At 44.9% G+C, this 16,016-nt stretch overlaps 4 protein-coding genes across 4 annotated transcripts; 1 reads left to right on the forward strand and 3 right to left on the reverse strand.

The window, feature by feature from the left end:
- Positions 1–237: 237 nt before the first annotated feature.
- On the reverse strand, positions 238–5,017 carry VTP01DRAFT_3334 (uncharacterized protein; the record flags this gene model as incomplete). Its single annotated transcript, XM_069381894.1, has 17 exons — positions 238–288; positions 347–1,230; positions 1,286–1,664; positions 1,720–1,811; positions 1,881–2,187; positions 2,241–2,420; positions 2,483–3,357; positions 3,412–3,510; positions 3,561–3,696; positions 3,755–3,858; positions 3,914–3,998; positions 4,059–4,136; positions 4,195–4,375; positions 4,452–4,534; positions 4,600–4,701; positions 4,761–4,943; positions 5,009–5,017. 17 exons carry the CDS (start codon positions 5,015–5,017, stop codon positions 238–240), a joined length of 3,828 nt encoding a protein of 1,275 aa, XP_069236492.1.
- A 747-nt stretch (positions 5,018–5,764) lies between these two features.
- On the forward strand, positions 5,765–6,517 carry VTP01DRAFT_3335 (uncharacterized protein; the record flags this gene model as incomplete). The annotated part of the gene is made up of 4 exons (XM_069381895.1): positions 5,765–6,046; positions 6,110–6,229; positions 6,291–6,348; positions 6,405–6,517. 4 exons carry the CDS (start codon positions 5,765–5,767, stop codon positions 6,515–6,517), a joined length of 573 nt encoding a protein of 190 aa, XP_069236493.1.
- A 301-nt stretch (positions 6,518–6,818) lies between these two features.
- On the reverse strand, positions 6,819–7,876 carry VTP01DRAFT_3336 (uncharacterized protein; the record flags this gene model as incomplete). Its single annotated transcript, XM_069381896.1, has 5 exons — positions 6,819–7,262; positions 7,318–7,421; positions 7,484–7,668; positions 7,726–7,810; positions 7,864–7,876. The coding sequence occupies 5 exons, from the start codon at positions 7,874–7,876 to the stop codon at positions 6,819–6,821; spliced, it is 831 nt and encodes a 276-aa protein (XP_069236494.1).
- A 1,184-nt stretch (positions 7,877–9,060) lies between these two features.
- VTP01DRAFT_3337 (uncharacterized protein) lies at positions 9,061–14,995 on the reverse strand (the record flags this gene model as incomplete). Its single annotated transcript, XM_069381897.1, has 14 exons — positions 9,061–9,277; positions 9,340–9,482; positions 9,542–9,775; positions 9,839–10,249; positions 10,315–10,743; positions 10,796–11,498; positions 11,556–11,671; positions 11,728–11,845; positions 11,914–12,198; positions 12,252–12,457; positions 12,528–12,626; positions 12,694–13,232; positions 13,886–14,000; positions 14,672–14,995. 14 exons carry the CDS (start codon positions 14,993–14,995, stop codon positions 9,061–9,063), a joined length of 3,939 nt encoding a protein of 1,312 aa, XP_069236495.1.
- Between the last annotated feature and the right edge of the window lie 1,021 nt (positions 14,996–16,016).

The raw sequence follows: 16,016 nt of genomic DNA on the forward strand, positions 1-16,016 counted from the left end.
GCAGGCTCCCGGATTTGGAAGTCCAGATCCTCCGGAGCTTTGCACTTTACCGTGAATAGTCAACAAATCTACTAGGTGATCGCCGCTCTAATATGTTTGCCCCAGTTTCACTCCTACTCACGTAACAGATCGGAAAGATCGACAGAGAAAAAAGGCTCTATACTGGTTGTACATAATAAAAATGCATGTATTCCATTTTTTGTCTTTCCTGGACTGGTACTCTATAGTTTAAAATTATCACCATTCATCATCGCTTTCGGGTGCTTGCTGCTGACGACGAGCGCGAATCTACGAAAAGAAAAACAATTCAGTTTGCCTTCTATTATGCGAATCGTGTACCACTTACGGCATCTGCCAGTGCGTTAGCAGGTGATCCAGCACCTGGTCGTGGTGGGGCGCGAGGAGCAGGTGTTGGTGCTCCTCCACCAGCACCAGGGCGAGAAGGAACTGGAGGCTTCGAACCAATATTTGGCTTGGCCGGTACAACGGGTTTGGGTCCAGGAGCGGGAGGTGTTCGTCTGGCTGCAGGAACGGGTCCAGATGAAGAGGCAGGCCGCGGTGAAGGCGAAGGAGCTGCCGATCCACCGTTAGCTCCCGCTGTAGCGGCAGCTGCTGCTGCTTTGCGAGCTTCTAGCTGAGCTTTCCATGGCGGTACGCCGTTCGTAATAGGAGCTGCGACACCTGGCATAACAGCCACAGGCGCAGCATTCGTGGGAGCAGCAACACTTGTTCTTTGCGTGGCAGGGTTGCTTGCAGCCGGAGCAGCAGCTGGAGCAGGAGGGGCTGGTCGGCGAGCAGGAGGTGGAGGTGGTGGGGCAGCTGCGGGCTTGGGCGCGATGTACTCTTCGAGATAGTTACTGGGAACCCATCCTTCCCTTCCGTCTTTTCTTGCGAGCCACCATCCATTCTCATCCTTCTCTACAATTTCCAAAATATCGTCCTTCTCGAACGACACTTCGCCTTCTTCTTGTGTTTGGAATGGATAGAGTGCCTTGTATTGTGGTAGACTTGGAGCGACGGGTGGTGGTGGAGGAGAGGCAGCAGCAGCCGGCGGAGGAGGAGGAGGTGGTGGTGCAGCGCGAGCCGCAGGTTGTGTATTCTGTACAGGAGCAGGGCGTGGTGCCGGAGCTGCAGAAGCAGCAGGCTTTCGAACAGCTCTGGGAGCTGATCTAGTGGTTTGCTTCTTGGAGATAGTAAGTCTAGGCTTCGTCGGGCAAGGAGGGAAGGATACTATAATTCTTGCTAAGTATCTAGGGTAAGATAAATTGGGATTAACATAGCTTACCGCTATTTGGAGGTTCACCGGAAGGTACGCTGACAACGTGGCTCTTGTAAACGTCATCTCTTGGAATCTTTTCATCTTTAATAAACTTCATTGTGACAGTCTTGTTGCCCTTCTTGGTATATTGGATCTGCGGAGCAACGTTAACCTTGATGCGACCACCGGTTTGTTGCAGCATATGGGCCATAAGTTCAGTCTTGAAAAGACAAGAGATGATAGTGTCGCCATCAGGGGATGAATCCAAGTGCAAAACGAGCCAGTCGTCTCGTAAGGTTGAAGTGCTGACGGTGTTGATGATATTGAGATTGAGAATCTTCTCATCCACCATATTGATCATCTTGCCATTCTTGGTTGTAACAAGAATATGTAGATTTTGGTTCGTCTACCATCATCCTGTCAATATTCTGTATTCTCCTCCGTCGGATTTCTAGCCTTACCAGCACAAACGTTCTCGGGCTCGGAATACTAGATCGCATAGCACGAGGTACCAACATGCTACCACGCATACTGAAAACAACCTCCTCTCCTCCTAATAGAAAATATCAGCACGATTTCGAGAATATACACGATGCAAGTACATTTTCTTTTTTTTCTTTACCTTTCAAAGTGAGAGCATTTCGAATCATTGTTGCCAATCCGGAACCATTCTTTACATCCAAGTAATCTCCAGTAAACTTGCGCATACTGAGTAACGAGAATCTTCTTCGCTCCTTGCGGTTGTCCAAAATCTGGTGCCCATATTCCCTCATCTGCAAGTATCCAATGTTGTACTTGTTCTGTCTCCAGAAACGTTGGATCTTACGGGCACATTCGTGCTTGTATCTCACATATGCACGCCAAGCACGCTGGATACGGGTTGCCATGTTGTGCCAGTATTTATCGCGGAGGTTCTCGAGAGCAAAGATCTGCGCAAGCATAAGTCAGACGCCAACGTAAAACACAATGATCTTGTGCTTACCGTCTCTGGATGACGAATAAAGACTTTGGATGTACCCATCTGCCACTCTTCTGCTGGGATATTGTTGTGCTTTAAAATCTCCAAGGCACCGCTCACAGCATCGCCGTTCCAGATATATTCGCCTGCATAGCCGGTGGAAGGACAAAGCAAGTAGAAGCGTTCCACGAATTTTTCAAAGGTCTACGTAGCAGTATCAGTATATGTATCTTCAATCCTGTCACTCATACTCATTTTCCACATACTGTACGGTAGGCATAACCGGCACGTCGCACTCGAATGTTTTCGCATAAACCGAGATATTGAACCTGGTGAAGTACACGTTTCTGATCGTATTCGGTCGAGCTGCGAAGATCATTGGGTTTAATGGTACGAATATAACTAGGATGGCACTGCATCAGCTTGTTGACCAGAGCATTGCAGGAAGCCTTGATCTTATCGCCGGCAGTGGGAGGTCTCTTTTTCGAGTTCGGATCGATGCGCTCAGGGAATAATGTTTGAGAAATGAACGTATTTGTCGATGCAGCAGCCAAATTGAGCAGATCCTTGAGCAAAGAGTCCTTATTCTTGTCTGTCATACCCTCGACGTTGTACAGCACATCACCAGCATAATGTCGAACCAAAAATTTGGAACCGCGGGATTCAAAGTGGGCATTTGACGACAAGAATCCCAAGCGTTGGACAAACGAGTTGTCAGCTGCACTTGGATCAGCGTGTGCAGTAGCGCATGCATCGTTGAGAGCTGCAAAGATACCGGGAGGTCGCTTTTCTTCGATGAGATCGCAAACAATCTTATTGTTGAAAAATTTGATAGGAGTCCACTGAATCTGTTCTCGGACGTATTCTTCTTGCTCGGCTTTAAGCGTCAACTCGATGAAAATCTGTTGCAATTTTTCATTGACATAGTTGATGCAAAGCTGCTCGAAGCTGTTGTTCTCAAAGATTTCGAAGCCATAAATATCCAAAACGCCGATAACGTATTGGTTTCCACCACGAGTCTGCAAAGACGCATTCACTCTGGTCACAATCCACTCAAATAAACGTTCGTATATGGCCATTGACAGTGCATCGCGGACAGCAGTCGCCTGAGTGACGTTTAAAGGCACTTCGTAAACGCTTCCTGCAATTGCCTGTGAGCGGACAATGCATTTCTGAGTAACGATCATCCACAAACCTCTGCGTCCACCCCGTTGAGTTTCCATAACGCGACTGGTCAATGCTTTGGATAACGATTCACCATCGACCTCCATCAGGTATGCAACGAAATTAGCAACTAGATACGAAGTCAGCGCACGTAAATAAATCGTTTCGTTATGTTTTTACCGTCAGGATCTGAAATAACAGCGTTTCCATTGTCATCTTCGGCAAAAAGCATGTTTCCTAGCCACAGAATGACAGCCAGCATCTTAAAAATCTCGTCCTGTTCATGCTGCTGTAGACCAATGACACCCATAGCTTTCTATTACGTTATATTGTAAGAAGAATCTAATTTTGCTCAGGTACTCACGGTAACTTACAATCGTTTCAGCATAGTCCGCTACATCGTTTATGCCTTCGACATCCAGACAGCCGCTTCGGCTCGTGTATAAGAAGCTTTCGGGACCCTGCAAGCCATAGGTTTCTGATATATGTCAGAACAAAGCTACATTTGTATACACATCTCCTCGTCTGTCTACCTTGATACTCCGGTGGGCAAGCCTTAGTCAATTGATAAAAGACGTGGAAGTTTCTTTCGTCTTGAATTTGACCGACAACGCGGTTCTAAATGGGCCTACCAGTTAATCCTATGGTAACTCTCTGTGTAGCTTTGTAATAGGTTACCTTTTCCAAAAGATAGTTGGTAATGACAGCACCCACAGGTTCGCCTTGGGCGTTAAATTCAATCTCTAGATATTTACCCTAGAGAGATAGCATATCAGATAAATGATTCAAACCGATTATAGACGTGGCCACTAACGTGTCTACTTGAGTTGTTGTTTCGCAAAGTCTTGGCACATCCGAAGCTTTCCAAAAGCGGGTTTGTTGCCAACACCATCTCTTTAATCTCTTGAATTGAAGAACTCTGTCCACCAGATACAGCTGCAATGTACTGCATGATTCGCTTTGCAGCTTCTGTTTTGCCTGCACCGGATTCACCACTGTAATTGACAAAAAAAAAAAATCAAAAGTTAGAGGATTCGCTCGAAAAACCACAGTTCATCGCAATGTAAGCACCTAATAATAACGCATTGATTTTCTTTGTAGCTGCTCATGTGGTGATAGGCTGATTCTGCAATAGCGAAAACATGTGGAGGCATCTGTATAAAGTAATATGCACAGAATTAAATGATGCCAGCCGTTTATCTCCATCGAAATTTCCTACCTCGAGCAAGTTCTTTCCTCGATAACTCTCTAAAACTGCATCCGTGTAAATTCCAAGGTCCCGGAAAGGGTTGACACTAATGAGCACGTGTCCAATATATGTCTATATGGTAAGTTAGCAGACCGCAGACAGGCAAGATGAGGACAGCTCGTGGTACTTGCATAGATTTCGCCATTCTGCCATCTCTTCATCAAGTTCTCATTGATAGCCTCGTTGGTAATTTTCGTAAGCAGCGTCATGTCTGATACGCCCACTTGCTTCTTTTTGACGCCTTCCTTCCAGTCGGCCCTCGCAGGTCGACTTGCTTTGATGACCTTCTTCTCGCCTTTCTTGCCGAGAACTTTCTGAAGGTTTCGATAGTTGGATGGTTAGCATTTCTTGGAGCAAGAAAAAGTTCCAGAGCAATTACCTTGGCCATCGTTGTTGATGCTTATTGCTGAAAAGAGCAGAGACCACCGACAGAACGTCTTGGCTCGATACTTCGGGTTGAGCATAATTTGAAACAGCGACATTTGTTCCGCAACATGGTAGATCAGGCACATGCGTCATACAGAGCTGGAAGTAAGGTCAATTCGATAATGTGAGCCACATCTTAGCAAATGAGTCAGCCATGTAAATGTGCGACAGCCATAATAAAACTGAGTGACCCACGAAACCAAGCTAAAAGTGTATCAATCCACCAATTCACACTGCATACATTCCAGGAAAACGATCGAAGCAGAGCAGTGTGGATCTGGATATAAGGTTCTCCTCCACCAGCGTTTGCTGAGTATGCAAATGCTCAGGAGAAAGACCAATGCCATCCCGCAGAATATAAAAGAAGATCCATATTATGAAGAGGAAACATATGATTTTACGTACGAACAACTTTTGATACAATCCAGAATGGCAGCAAGGAATAAGATTAGAAATCTATATATTGTCTTAAAAGTTATATAATTCATCTTATATACGTAATGAAGGTTGTGATATGTCAGCAATGCAGACTATTTAATTATTGGTAATGTAGTGCGATGTGGTTATCAGAAGTGGTTAAGTACGATATGATATGATATACGCAATACACGAGAGAATACAAAGAGAGGCAGTTCAATTCAGGCAAGAGCGCGGTCCGCGTTCCCCCATCCTTTCCATTTAAAGACCAGAACCTGCTTTCACCAACATAATGGAAGATAATAACTTCGATAGCAATGAACTACAACGTACTCCAGCGACAACGCCAGCGCATAGACATCCTTCGCAGAGGCAAAGCTTACTGTTAGCGACTAATCGGCGAGCCACAATGTTCTTTAGAACCATGGATCATACACAGCCTCCAGAAGAGGATGCCAACAATCCGCCAGAGGTCAATGCACAACGACGGCGAGAGTACGAGACAATAAAGGGACTTAACCATATGATTGAAACGGTGCTCGATAACTTTGAAAAAGGGCGCGAAAATATCAAAGCAAGTATAAGCGATGCGTCTAGCTCTTACAGCCACCGATGTTAACGGATAGTTTGCAAACAGCAATTCACGCAAACTGTAGATCAGACAGAACATTTACTGGATCTGTGGATATCCATATTGTCTCAAGCAGAACATACAAAGCATTTACTTGATAATCCAGAATGGCGAGGAGTGAATCCAGTTAGTACATCGATGGCGTCACTCGAGATCCAGAGTCCTAAATATAACTTATATCTTTCAGCCGCCTGAACCTTCTGAACCGCCACAGCCTGCAAATCGCGACGATGACAAAAATGATGGTAAGTTTGTGTAAATGACAGATAACGGAGGCTCATTCTAATCTTTGACCAAGAAGAACTAGATAAAATTACCAAATCCGGTCGCGGTTCTCAGAAACGGAAAGCACAGACAGCTGCTCCTGTGATGACAAGGAGGAAAAAGATAACCAAACAAAGTTCTTCCAAATGATGACATTTCTGCTCTCACGCTTGAGAAAAATTCATTATTGCATCCAGCTACCAAATTCGCTACATCACCAACTTACCCGAATAAACATATCCAGCCAGCATTGACCTTTTAACGCAGAATTTAAACAATCACGGTCTGAGAGAATGCTTTTGGGATTGATGTATATCAGCCTCGCTCTAAAGTCACATTCAAGATCAAAACGAAGGAAAAGCAGACTCGGGAATCCAGGATGCGATTACGCATATGAGTCGACGATACAAGCTTTTTATCCTTTAATGTCCAAAACTGTAAAGAGAGGATATCATTGCTCCTTTGGAGGCCACTCGAGATCAGGGTTATTTTTGTATTCTTCAAAGTGCTGTCTGAAGTACGACCAGCTGGAAACGCTCTTGACGTTCGGATCATATGCTTCCGGTGCATGTGCGTAAGTCGGTACGCGAGCCTCAATTTCCTTGACCAACACAGGACTCTGCAAGTCGCGGAAAGTGGCATTCGGAGGCAACTTGTATCCTGTACAGTGGTAGACGAGGTATCCCTGTTTGTTGCCCATCTTCATAAACGGCGGAAAGCGCGATATTCTAGTCCAGTTGATTTGAACTTTGTCGATCGTGCCATCATTTTGCTCGATACTTGCAGTTGGGCATGTAAAGGTAAAAAACTCGCCAGCTTGATACATTTTGCTTGAATCGTACTCATCAAATGTTCCTTCCCGCGTTGCCAATGGGTTTGGATAGAAAAGAGGTATCTGAGTCCATTCGTGAAGCAACTATTAATTATGACGACTTTGTATTTCCATTTACCTCGGTTACGAGTCGAGACATACCCGTGAACGGGTCTGGTCTGACATTCAATGGGATGGCGCAGGGCAGTGCCATTTGGACAGGGTCATTAGCAATATGCATAACTTTTTATACAGAGGGAGTCAGTTGCTTTCAGGATACAAAGTAATGAATAATGCAAACATACCTGAAAGTTTTTCGCCTGTCCAAGGGTTCTCCCACTGCACAAGCTTCTCGTGGGTTTGCGGGTCCAGATAGTATGTTAGTTCGCGGGAAGTCGACACGACTTTGCCGTCCTTTATAGTTGCCTTGCCGACGTTCATGCCAACGCACTCAAAGACCCGCTTTGGAGGCTCTCCTGGAATAAATGCACTGCAACAAACTCATGAGAACAACAATTCTCGAGTCAAGATTTCGTAATGGGCTTACAAGACAGATCCTCTCCATTCGAAAAAAGTGTCGGCGTCAGGATCCGTAGAGTATCGCAACCTAAGCAAGAAGGAGCCGTCGTTTGCTATGGCCCAGCGTGTTAGCATCCTTTACAGTGCTTCTTCATAAAGTGCATACCTTTGTTGGTCATGTCTGTGCGAAAGATGTACGTGTATCCAAGTGCATCATGCCAAAATGTAAAAATAGTACCTTTGAACCGAGGCCTTATCTTCTACATATCCGTCACATATCAGCAGTTATCTATCGGATCAAAAGCACGCCTATCTGCAATTAATGCAAACAAATACTAAGTATGATATTATGTCGTTATGGTTTCTGATTAACTTTTTATTATCATACATTTATACTTAAGGTGTACGGTGTAGCATCATGTATAAAATGGTTTCTCTGCTGCTAATCCAAGAAGTAGCAAACATGTACCTTGAATCTACCTGCTTTCCAATCAATAAATCGTAGTTATATCGTCGTTAGTGATTCGTTTCGCAAAGGGCGCAGAAGCAGTACCGATTATCGTTATGCGAGTGGATCCATGGATCAAGAAACTGTGTTCCATTATTTTCAATAGGGATTTGCTTCGGACAAACAGATAGTGGTCATTCTTGCACATATCTATTTGATCGTCCCTAATCGTGGGATCTTAGATCTTCAACTGACACAAAAGAACGAATTACCTCTCTTTTGATCCCACATCGATGGCCAGTGCGGAGAGGTTGGTAAACATCTCAGCATACTCTTGAAAGCATACATTGATTAGATCAAGTGCTATGTAGTCGAGAGAGCTAGAGTCACATTGAAAAATAAGGTTCGGGTGATAGCCCAAACGAATGCTCTGGTGGGAAGGAAAAAGAATGTATACAGCGAATTCGAAAAAAGCAAATGTACAGAAATTGGGGTTTTCGCGGAGGGAATACGATGTGAGTAAAATGGGACAATAGGAGGCTATCATAGATATTGTGGATAAAAAAGGAAGGGTGCAGAGTAGAGATGGGGAGAACAGATTCTGGATTTACAGCACGGATATATATTCTAACCTGAAGGCTTCTGCCGCGTTGTATCATACATTCTGATGATTTTTCCTTGATCCGTATCGCTTTGCGAGAACGCATATCCTCGAGATTGTTTCAATCGCTGGATCTTGCGCACCTTGTTGACAGCCTGTCTGAATCGGTCCATACGAGGACGGTAGTCGGGCAGATTTAACTTTTGGATCTCTTGCACGTAGTGGTAACTGCGTGTCCTATACATACGCTTGTAGCTGGCGACAGAAATTAGACTCATCTGCTTTTGCCGATGAAACTTTCGTAGAAGAGCTTACTATTTCCAAAGATAATCGCGCAAATTACATGCGAGAGGTACCAGAATAAAGAAAAGCCAGTAGTTGACGTTGCCAAACAAATTGGGAACGATGCCAACGTATTCCAAAAAGATACCCGCTGGGATCATTGGTCCAACATAGGCGACAAATGGCAAGTAGACAAACCATATCACCAACGAGCCTAAAAATGCAATGACGGCATATTTGGTCCACATACTAGAGATATATCCAGTTAAGTATCAGGCATACAAAACAGCCAAGGATAATCCGTTACTTACTCTGTAATCAGAGCGCCTTTGTAAAGAATAGTAGCCAGCGTAGCGCTGAATATAGCTGTTCCGGCCCACCAGTGACCACCGATCCACCCATTCTGGAACGCACCGTCGTCCATAAACGCCGCCATGCCGAGGAAATAGAGCATCTAGACGGATACTGTTAGTGTATCAGTTGAAAGAAAAACGAGCGATATGAACAACATACTGCAGAGTGGTAAACAGCATTCAATATCCAGCCCCAGAAACGTTTCTGATTGAAGAACTCGTTACTCTGGCCTAACATGTACATTTGCGGATACTTGTCCAGAAGGCGAGCTGCGGCGAACTGGTCAAAGATACCGATAACCATAGGAGGCAAGATAGTGAAGATGACATTAAAGCATGACATTGTCCATGATTCATACAAGGTTTGGCCCGAGAATCCATTAAAAATGGCATACTAAAAAATAGAGCGCGTCAATAACCAGTAGTCTGCATTAAATCATTCACAAGCTATACTTGCCCAAAACTGTGTCAAGTACAGGGCGACGTTCTTGTAAAAGTAGTAAAAGATCATCTTGCTGAGACGCTGGTAGGCCCAGGCACCGTGTACAAGCAGGAGTTTGCGGAGGAACCGGAATTGTGCAATGCTGAAATCAGCACTTCTTGCTGCTTGTAAGCCTTCGACACCGCTGATACCAACGCCGACGTGGGCTGCTTGGATCATTGACACGTCATTTGCACCGTCTCCGATGGCTAAAAGAATAGACTTTGAAAACTTCTTGACCAGTTTAACCACCAGAGCTTTTTGTAGAGGTGAGACGCGGCAACAGACAACAGCTTTGCATTTGATTGCGAGCTCGTAAAATGTTCGCTCGATATCCTTTTCCAGCGCAAATGTCAAGGATTTTCCTTCGATGATTAGAGCTAAAGACTGTACAGAGAACACACGATTCAGTACCAGCATGTCATGGTCTAGCAGCATGAGAGACTTTTTACCTCGGATGAACCTGAATCGGCATGGGACTGGACTTCAATTAGCTTTTTCTCCAAGAACATTTTGGTCGCGCCGTGATCTTCCTCGTTGCAGATGATCAGGTCCATTTCCTCCGTTAACAGCTTGCAGCTGTATCCAATATTGATAGCAGTTTCCTGCCGATCACCGGTGAGAACCCACACCTTGATATTTGCCTCATGTAAAGTATGAATTGTATCTGGAACACCGTCCTGAAGCTTGTCTTCGATGGCTGTTGCACCGAGCAAAAACATGTCTTGCTCAATAATCTCTGCTGCCTTGTCGAGTTCCTCTGCGCGGTTGACGAGTGTCGTTGATGCCTTCTCGTAAACCTGCGCCCAACGTGCATATTGCTCCTCTGGGATTTCTCGCATAGCGTAGCATAGCGTTCGCAGACCTTCTGACGCAAATTCCTGCATTGTGTTAGACGACTGCGACAAACAGATTCTATACTAATGATCATACCTCGAGATGATGTAAAGTGGGCTCGACGAATGGATTGTTCTTGGCGAGACGCTCGAGAATGACGGTATCAGCTCCTTTGCAGTATAGTTTAACCTTGCCGCTCGGTTCGCGGATAACGACAGACATGCGTTTGCGAGTAGAATTGAATTCGCACACATTGAGAATCTGATACTCGTATTCTTGATCATTGATTTTGCAAGAAATAGACTGTGGTCGACGTGCGAAAAAGTTGTATCCAAAAATGTCGCGTGCACCTTTCACGAGCGCTCCTTCGTCTGGCGATGATGCCTGGTATATAATCTCTCCTGTATCCTCTTTTTCTTCGGGGATGACTGTGTGACATGTCATGAGCGCCGATAAAAACTCATGTATAACGTTCGCATGCATCGATTTTTGCAAATGTTCTTCCAGTTGTCCGAATGAGTATTGAGCAGAGCTGTCATATTCGCCTTTTGGACGCCGGTCCGGATCAGCAACGGTTGCGTAGGAAAGACCGGCGATAGAACATTCGCGGAACTCCATCTGATTGCACGTCAATGTGCCCGTCTTATCCGAGAATACATACTCGACTTGTCCTAGTTCTTCGATCAGGCCGCTGCTGCGGGCAACTGCTGGCATATCTGTCTTGTCGTAGTAAATGTCCAAATCATCACCTATAAGCTTGGACTGTACTACTTTGACGATCTCCATGGTCACCATCAAACTAGAAGCATTGTTATTCTTTTGCACGGATGCAAAGCTGCTAACTCTCGACATTTACCTGATCGGGATAAAGCTGTTGAACAGAATCATGAACGTCAGAATGTTGAAACCAAATTCTCGAGCTCTTTCGGATGGTTGAAGGCCGAGGTAGCCCAGATTGTTGAAATCTTTCATCTACACTCGCTGTTAGTATATACCAAGAAACGACGTTAGAAATTATTTATATTCACCGAGATAACCAAGTAGCCGACACTGCACATAACACTCATGAGGACCAGCATTATGAATAGGTACCAGATATTTCGGTTAGTAATCCTCGTAACATTTGATGCCTTTGTCGGCTTTTTGCTGCAATGTTTTTGGTAACGAGCATTAGTATCACAGCGAATGCTCGCTAGATGCAAGCTGCCGTTTACCTAGAGTTGAGCATAAGCTTCGTCTCGTGGCCAGTAAAGACCACGATGGCGTATACCCAGCTTGTATTCCGAAGTTGAGCGCCACGCAGTAATAGCTGAGTAGGTGATACTGGTAGTTCTCGTAACTTTCCATCCTCTGATTCAAGTGAGATCGTGCCGTCGTAGTTATATAATCTGTTATTTGGCTGCTCGGATTTTATAACGCCTTGCAATCTTGAGACGTCGATGGGTGAAATGTAGGGCGCTGTTTCTGGTAATGCTTGCTTGATTTTCAAGTTTACTTCGCTGTAAAATCCATGGTTAGCAGCCGCTAACTATGGAGGATAGATGGACCTTACCCATCCAAATTACTGGTCTCGATATAGCATAGACCTTCTGGCTCAGAGCTACTTATTAACAACAAATCGGCAGGGAAGAACTCTGAGCTCTCGATACGGCAAATATCGCCAACTTTGACATCACGCCATTTCTTTTCAATAAACTGTGTGCCTTCCAACACCTTACACTTTCTTGCATTGAGTTCCGCGTCAGATCGATGTACTCCCTGCATAATGCAAAACCATTCAGCGCAAAAAGTGATCCAGATCGATGTAAAGTATAACAAAGATACGTACGTAATCTTCAATGACTTCCTTGACAGCTGTGATAAACAGTACAATGACCAATGGTATAAGTGTGGTGTATCTTGATGTGGGAGATACATCCGGTATTTGCTATATTCCCGGCAAAAATGTGTCAAAAACATGGTTCCAGATCATGCGAAGCCTCCTTCTAACTTGCCTGGATGCAGGAGATGAACAAGAAGAAAATGTTGGCAGCCTTGCTGAATTCGACGTACAAAAATATGGGCAGAAACGTGACAACATTGTACTTTGCGGTGGATACCCTGTTGCCCATAAACTTTTGCTGGAGATTACGTTCTGGATTATTGATGTAAATGAGTCGGGGCGACAGATCGCCCTCTTGTTTCCGACGCCAAAACGCCAATTTGGACCAATCGAAACTTTTGCGTCGTCGTCCTCGTCGTTTTGTCGATGATGAACTCGCTCGGGAAGACGATGAGTTGGGGAGATATGCGTATGGACTGTCGAAATGCTCTTCCTTGTCGGATATCGCTCCGAAATTGTTGTTGCTGTCTGTTGGTTTGGCGAGCATTTCCGTAGACTCGTTGTCGTAGCTTGAAATGTGTGGCGGGTGCGCTCCCAAGGAAGAAAAGGAATAGTCGTGTGTTAGCGAAGGTCGTCGTGCGGCGGGTGGTTGAACAAGGAGCTGCAACTCGTCCTCCTCGTGGCCGACCCGGCTATCGTCAGAAACAGACCCTGATCCGATCACAAATCAATAATTAAGTTCTAATAAAATATATAACACGGAGAACTAGTAGGAACGGCACACAAGGTTATAGAATAACAAAAGGAGAACCCAGGTAAATGGAAATAAAAGGCGAGGTCGAGAACCATTACCTTCTCTTTCTTTCATTGCGTATGAATTGTTACTCCACATGGACCTTGTTGCCAAGGTGATTCCGACAACTTCCTCTCTTTAGAAGATTGCAACCGACTACAAGCAGTGTACTATGCGAAGGGGGTATATATTGCGTGCAGAAAGTATATGTGGATGTTTCGTAGTGTGGAGGCCCGGGAAAAGTATACGAAGAGGGAGAGAAAAAGAGAGAAAGAGAAAATCTAGGCAACAATTGCGGGCCCAAGGTACCACCGTCTGAAAACGTGCCAAAGCTGAGCCCCTCTTATTCTCTCATGTTTAACCGACAGTCTTTCCATGTCAAGCAAGCGTTCGAGACTAGCTACAGAGATAAAGTTAAGCAGGCATCGCTTATGTACGTCACTGCTGGCAGTTTCTCAAAGATCTACATAAGCATCGATATTTTTGTATTTTTTGATGCAGTCAAGTGCATTTCAAGGTACGGAACCAGGGAGTTATTTCCGGCACATTGGCACACTGCCAATCAAATTACTCCGAGGGTAATCGGGTTGCCTTGACCTGGACTTGAGATCCAAAAGCAGCAAATCGTGCTCTTCCTTCGTGTCACCGTAAACAATGACCAATTTCTTGGCGAAGACAATTGGCTTCTAGATCGCTATAAAAATAGATCGCATTTCATGGATAATCAAGGCATCCAAATGAGGCACACAGACTGGGAGCTTTTTGGCTGCTGACACACAAAATTGTAATACCTCTCTCAATGACACACAATATGTGAATCAATAAAACTGGTACACCTTCAGCAGCGACTGACAGGAGCACCGAAACACCCTCATCACAGAGCATCATTTCGATAAAGTGCACTAAGCGATAATAGAGCCCACCAATTTGATGGAGGTCATGCATTATATAAAGTTCGCGAGGCTTGCTCAATAGGCCGCTTCGTCCTCAGCCTTGTGGGATGTTTATCAAGGGATATAAGATCACAAACCCGGAATTTTGAAGCCGCGTACCGCTTACTAAAGTATTGAGAGGGCAAGAAAACAGTAAGCAATGTGGGATTTGTTGTAGGTGCTTCTAATGGGAGTAACAAGCAAAGAATTAAGTCTACCAGTAGATGATTGTAATAAGAGGGGATTCTAGTTGTTGTACCACCTTCATCATGAATCAATCCGCAAATATGACACTTGCTCTCAAAAGGACCACCTTTTTGTAGCAGGGTTCTTGGTGTAGTCGTGGAGAAAACGTGTTGACGAGACAGGGTCCATTCGATGAAGAAGTACAGTAATGAAATACTCATCATCCCGCAACATCTGACCGATTTGTCGAGAAGACTCGATCCAAGAAGTGGGGCGGGCATTTTAGATCCGTTCTCGCCAAAATATCCTGCTGTGATAAGTATTTCTAAGTAGCCCCAGTTCAATACAATTTCCATCCAAGACTCGCTAAATTCGCCCCTGTTCTTGATCTTGGCTACTGGAACTTCCTGATAAGCATCTTTTGATGGACGGGAGCAATCACGAATACGGGTAACATTTTGAATAAAGACATCAAATTGAATGATGTAGATCCATGATTTGTCACCGAGCAACACACAGTATTTTAGCATACCAATAAACAGAGCCCGGATCGGATCAGCCATTCAAAAGATCCGACCAATTTGCTCGCGCAATCTCTCACCAATTCACTGTATGTATCTCGCGCTCCGTATATACCCAATAGTATATTATGATCGAGCTCTTTATTCAATCAATGACATGTTGTGTTTTTGAGATGTATCTTGTCAAGTCCTTTGGGTAACTTGACCAGATTATTGATCGTATGGGCACGGAGATCTGCAGCATGTGTGAACAGACCACGATAGATAACCTGCGCTTTGTGAGGGAGGTATCTCGATTATCTCGGCTGCTAAAGATTGCGTTACTGCTGTGTCTGCTGCTACTAGATCAATCGGTGAGATCGATGTCGGTCTTGCTATTCATGATCGAGGAAGAGTTTGAAATTATAGTCGATAGCCTTCTGTGATTACCGAGACTGGCCAAGGATGCGGGTAACCTTTTTCCAAAAGTCTGCCAAAGTGACCTAGACGACCGCCTGGCAGGAGGCCATCCTCGGATACTGCGTAGCTTTGGGAAAAGGTTGGCCATTGTTGGTCAATGCAAGTCCTGATCTTGAAATAACATACAGCAAGCGGATGGGGAATTACGCAGCAAACCAGTCATCAGAATCCAGAAGCCTGTCGATGTCTGCTCTGTTTTCCTCCAGACGCTGCAGCTTTGCTTATGTGTCTTCTACATATTCGTCCAGTAAGTCACGGCTCTCTTCGAGCTTTCTCTTCCACGTTGATGTGGAAGAGTAGGCTGCTGTTGCCGATCTGGTGCTGGTGCTGGTGGTAGAGTAGGAGTAAGAGCTTCAACCGGAGCCCATGTAGAATGGGAGCAGCAGTAGAGGCAGGAGCAGCAGTAGGAATGGGAGTACAGCTCAGCATTGGCTGCCTATAGGTAACATATTGCCCATTTTGTAGCTTCGCGGGTGCACAGGAAGCTCTATGTCTCCCAGGAGAACAGAGGAATGCCTTTTATTGTTGTAGTAGACTGAAGCGTCTACTTTGTCCTCGAATTGCAGGTATGGGCTGGTTTGCCATGTGGATAAAGCGATTTGTA

Source organism: Rhizomucor pusillus, assembly GCF_041956525.1.
Source record: "Rhizomucor pusillus strain CBS 183.67 unplaced genomic scaffold VTP01scaffold_16, whole genome shotgun sequence".
Classification (NCBI taxonomy): Eukaryota; Fungi; Mucoromycota; class Mucoromycetes; order Mucorales; family Lichtheimiaceae; genus Rhizomucor; species Rhizomucor pusillus.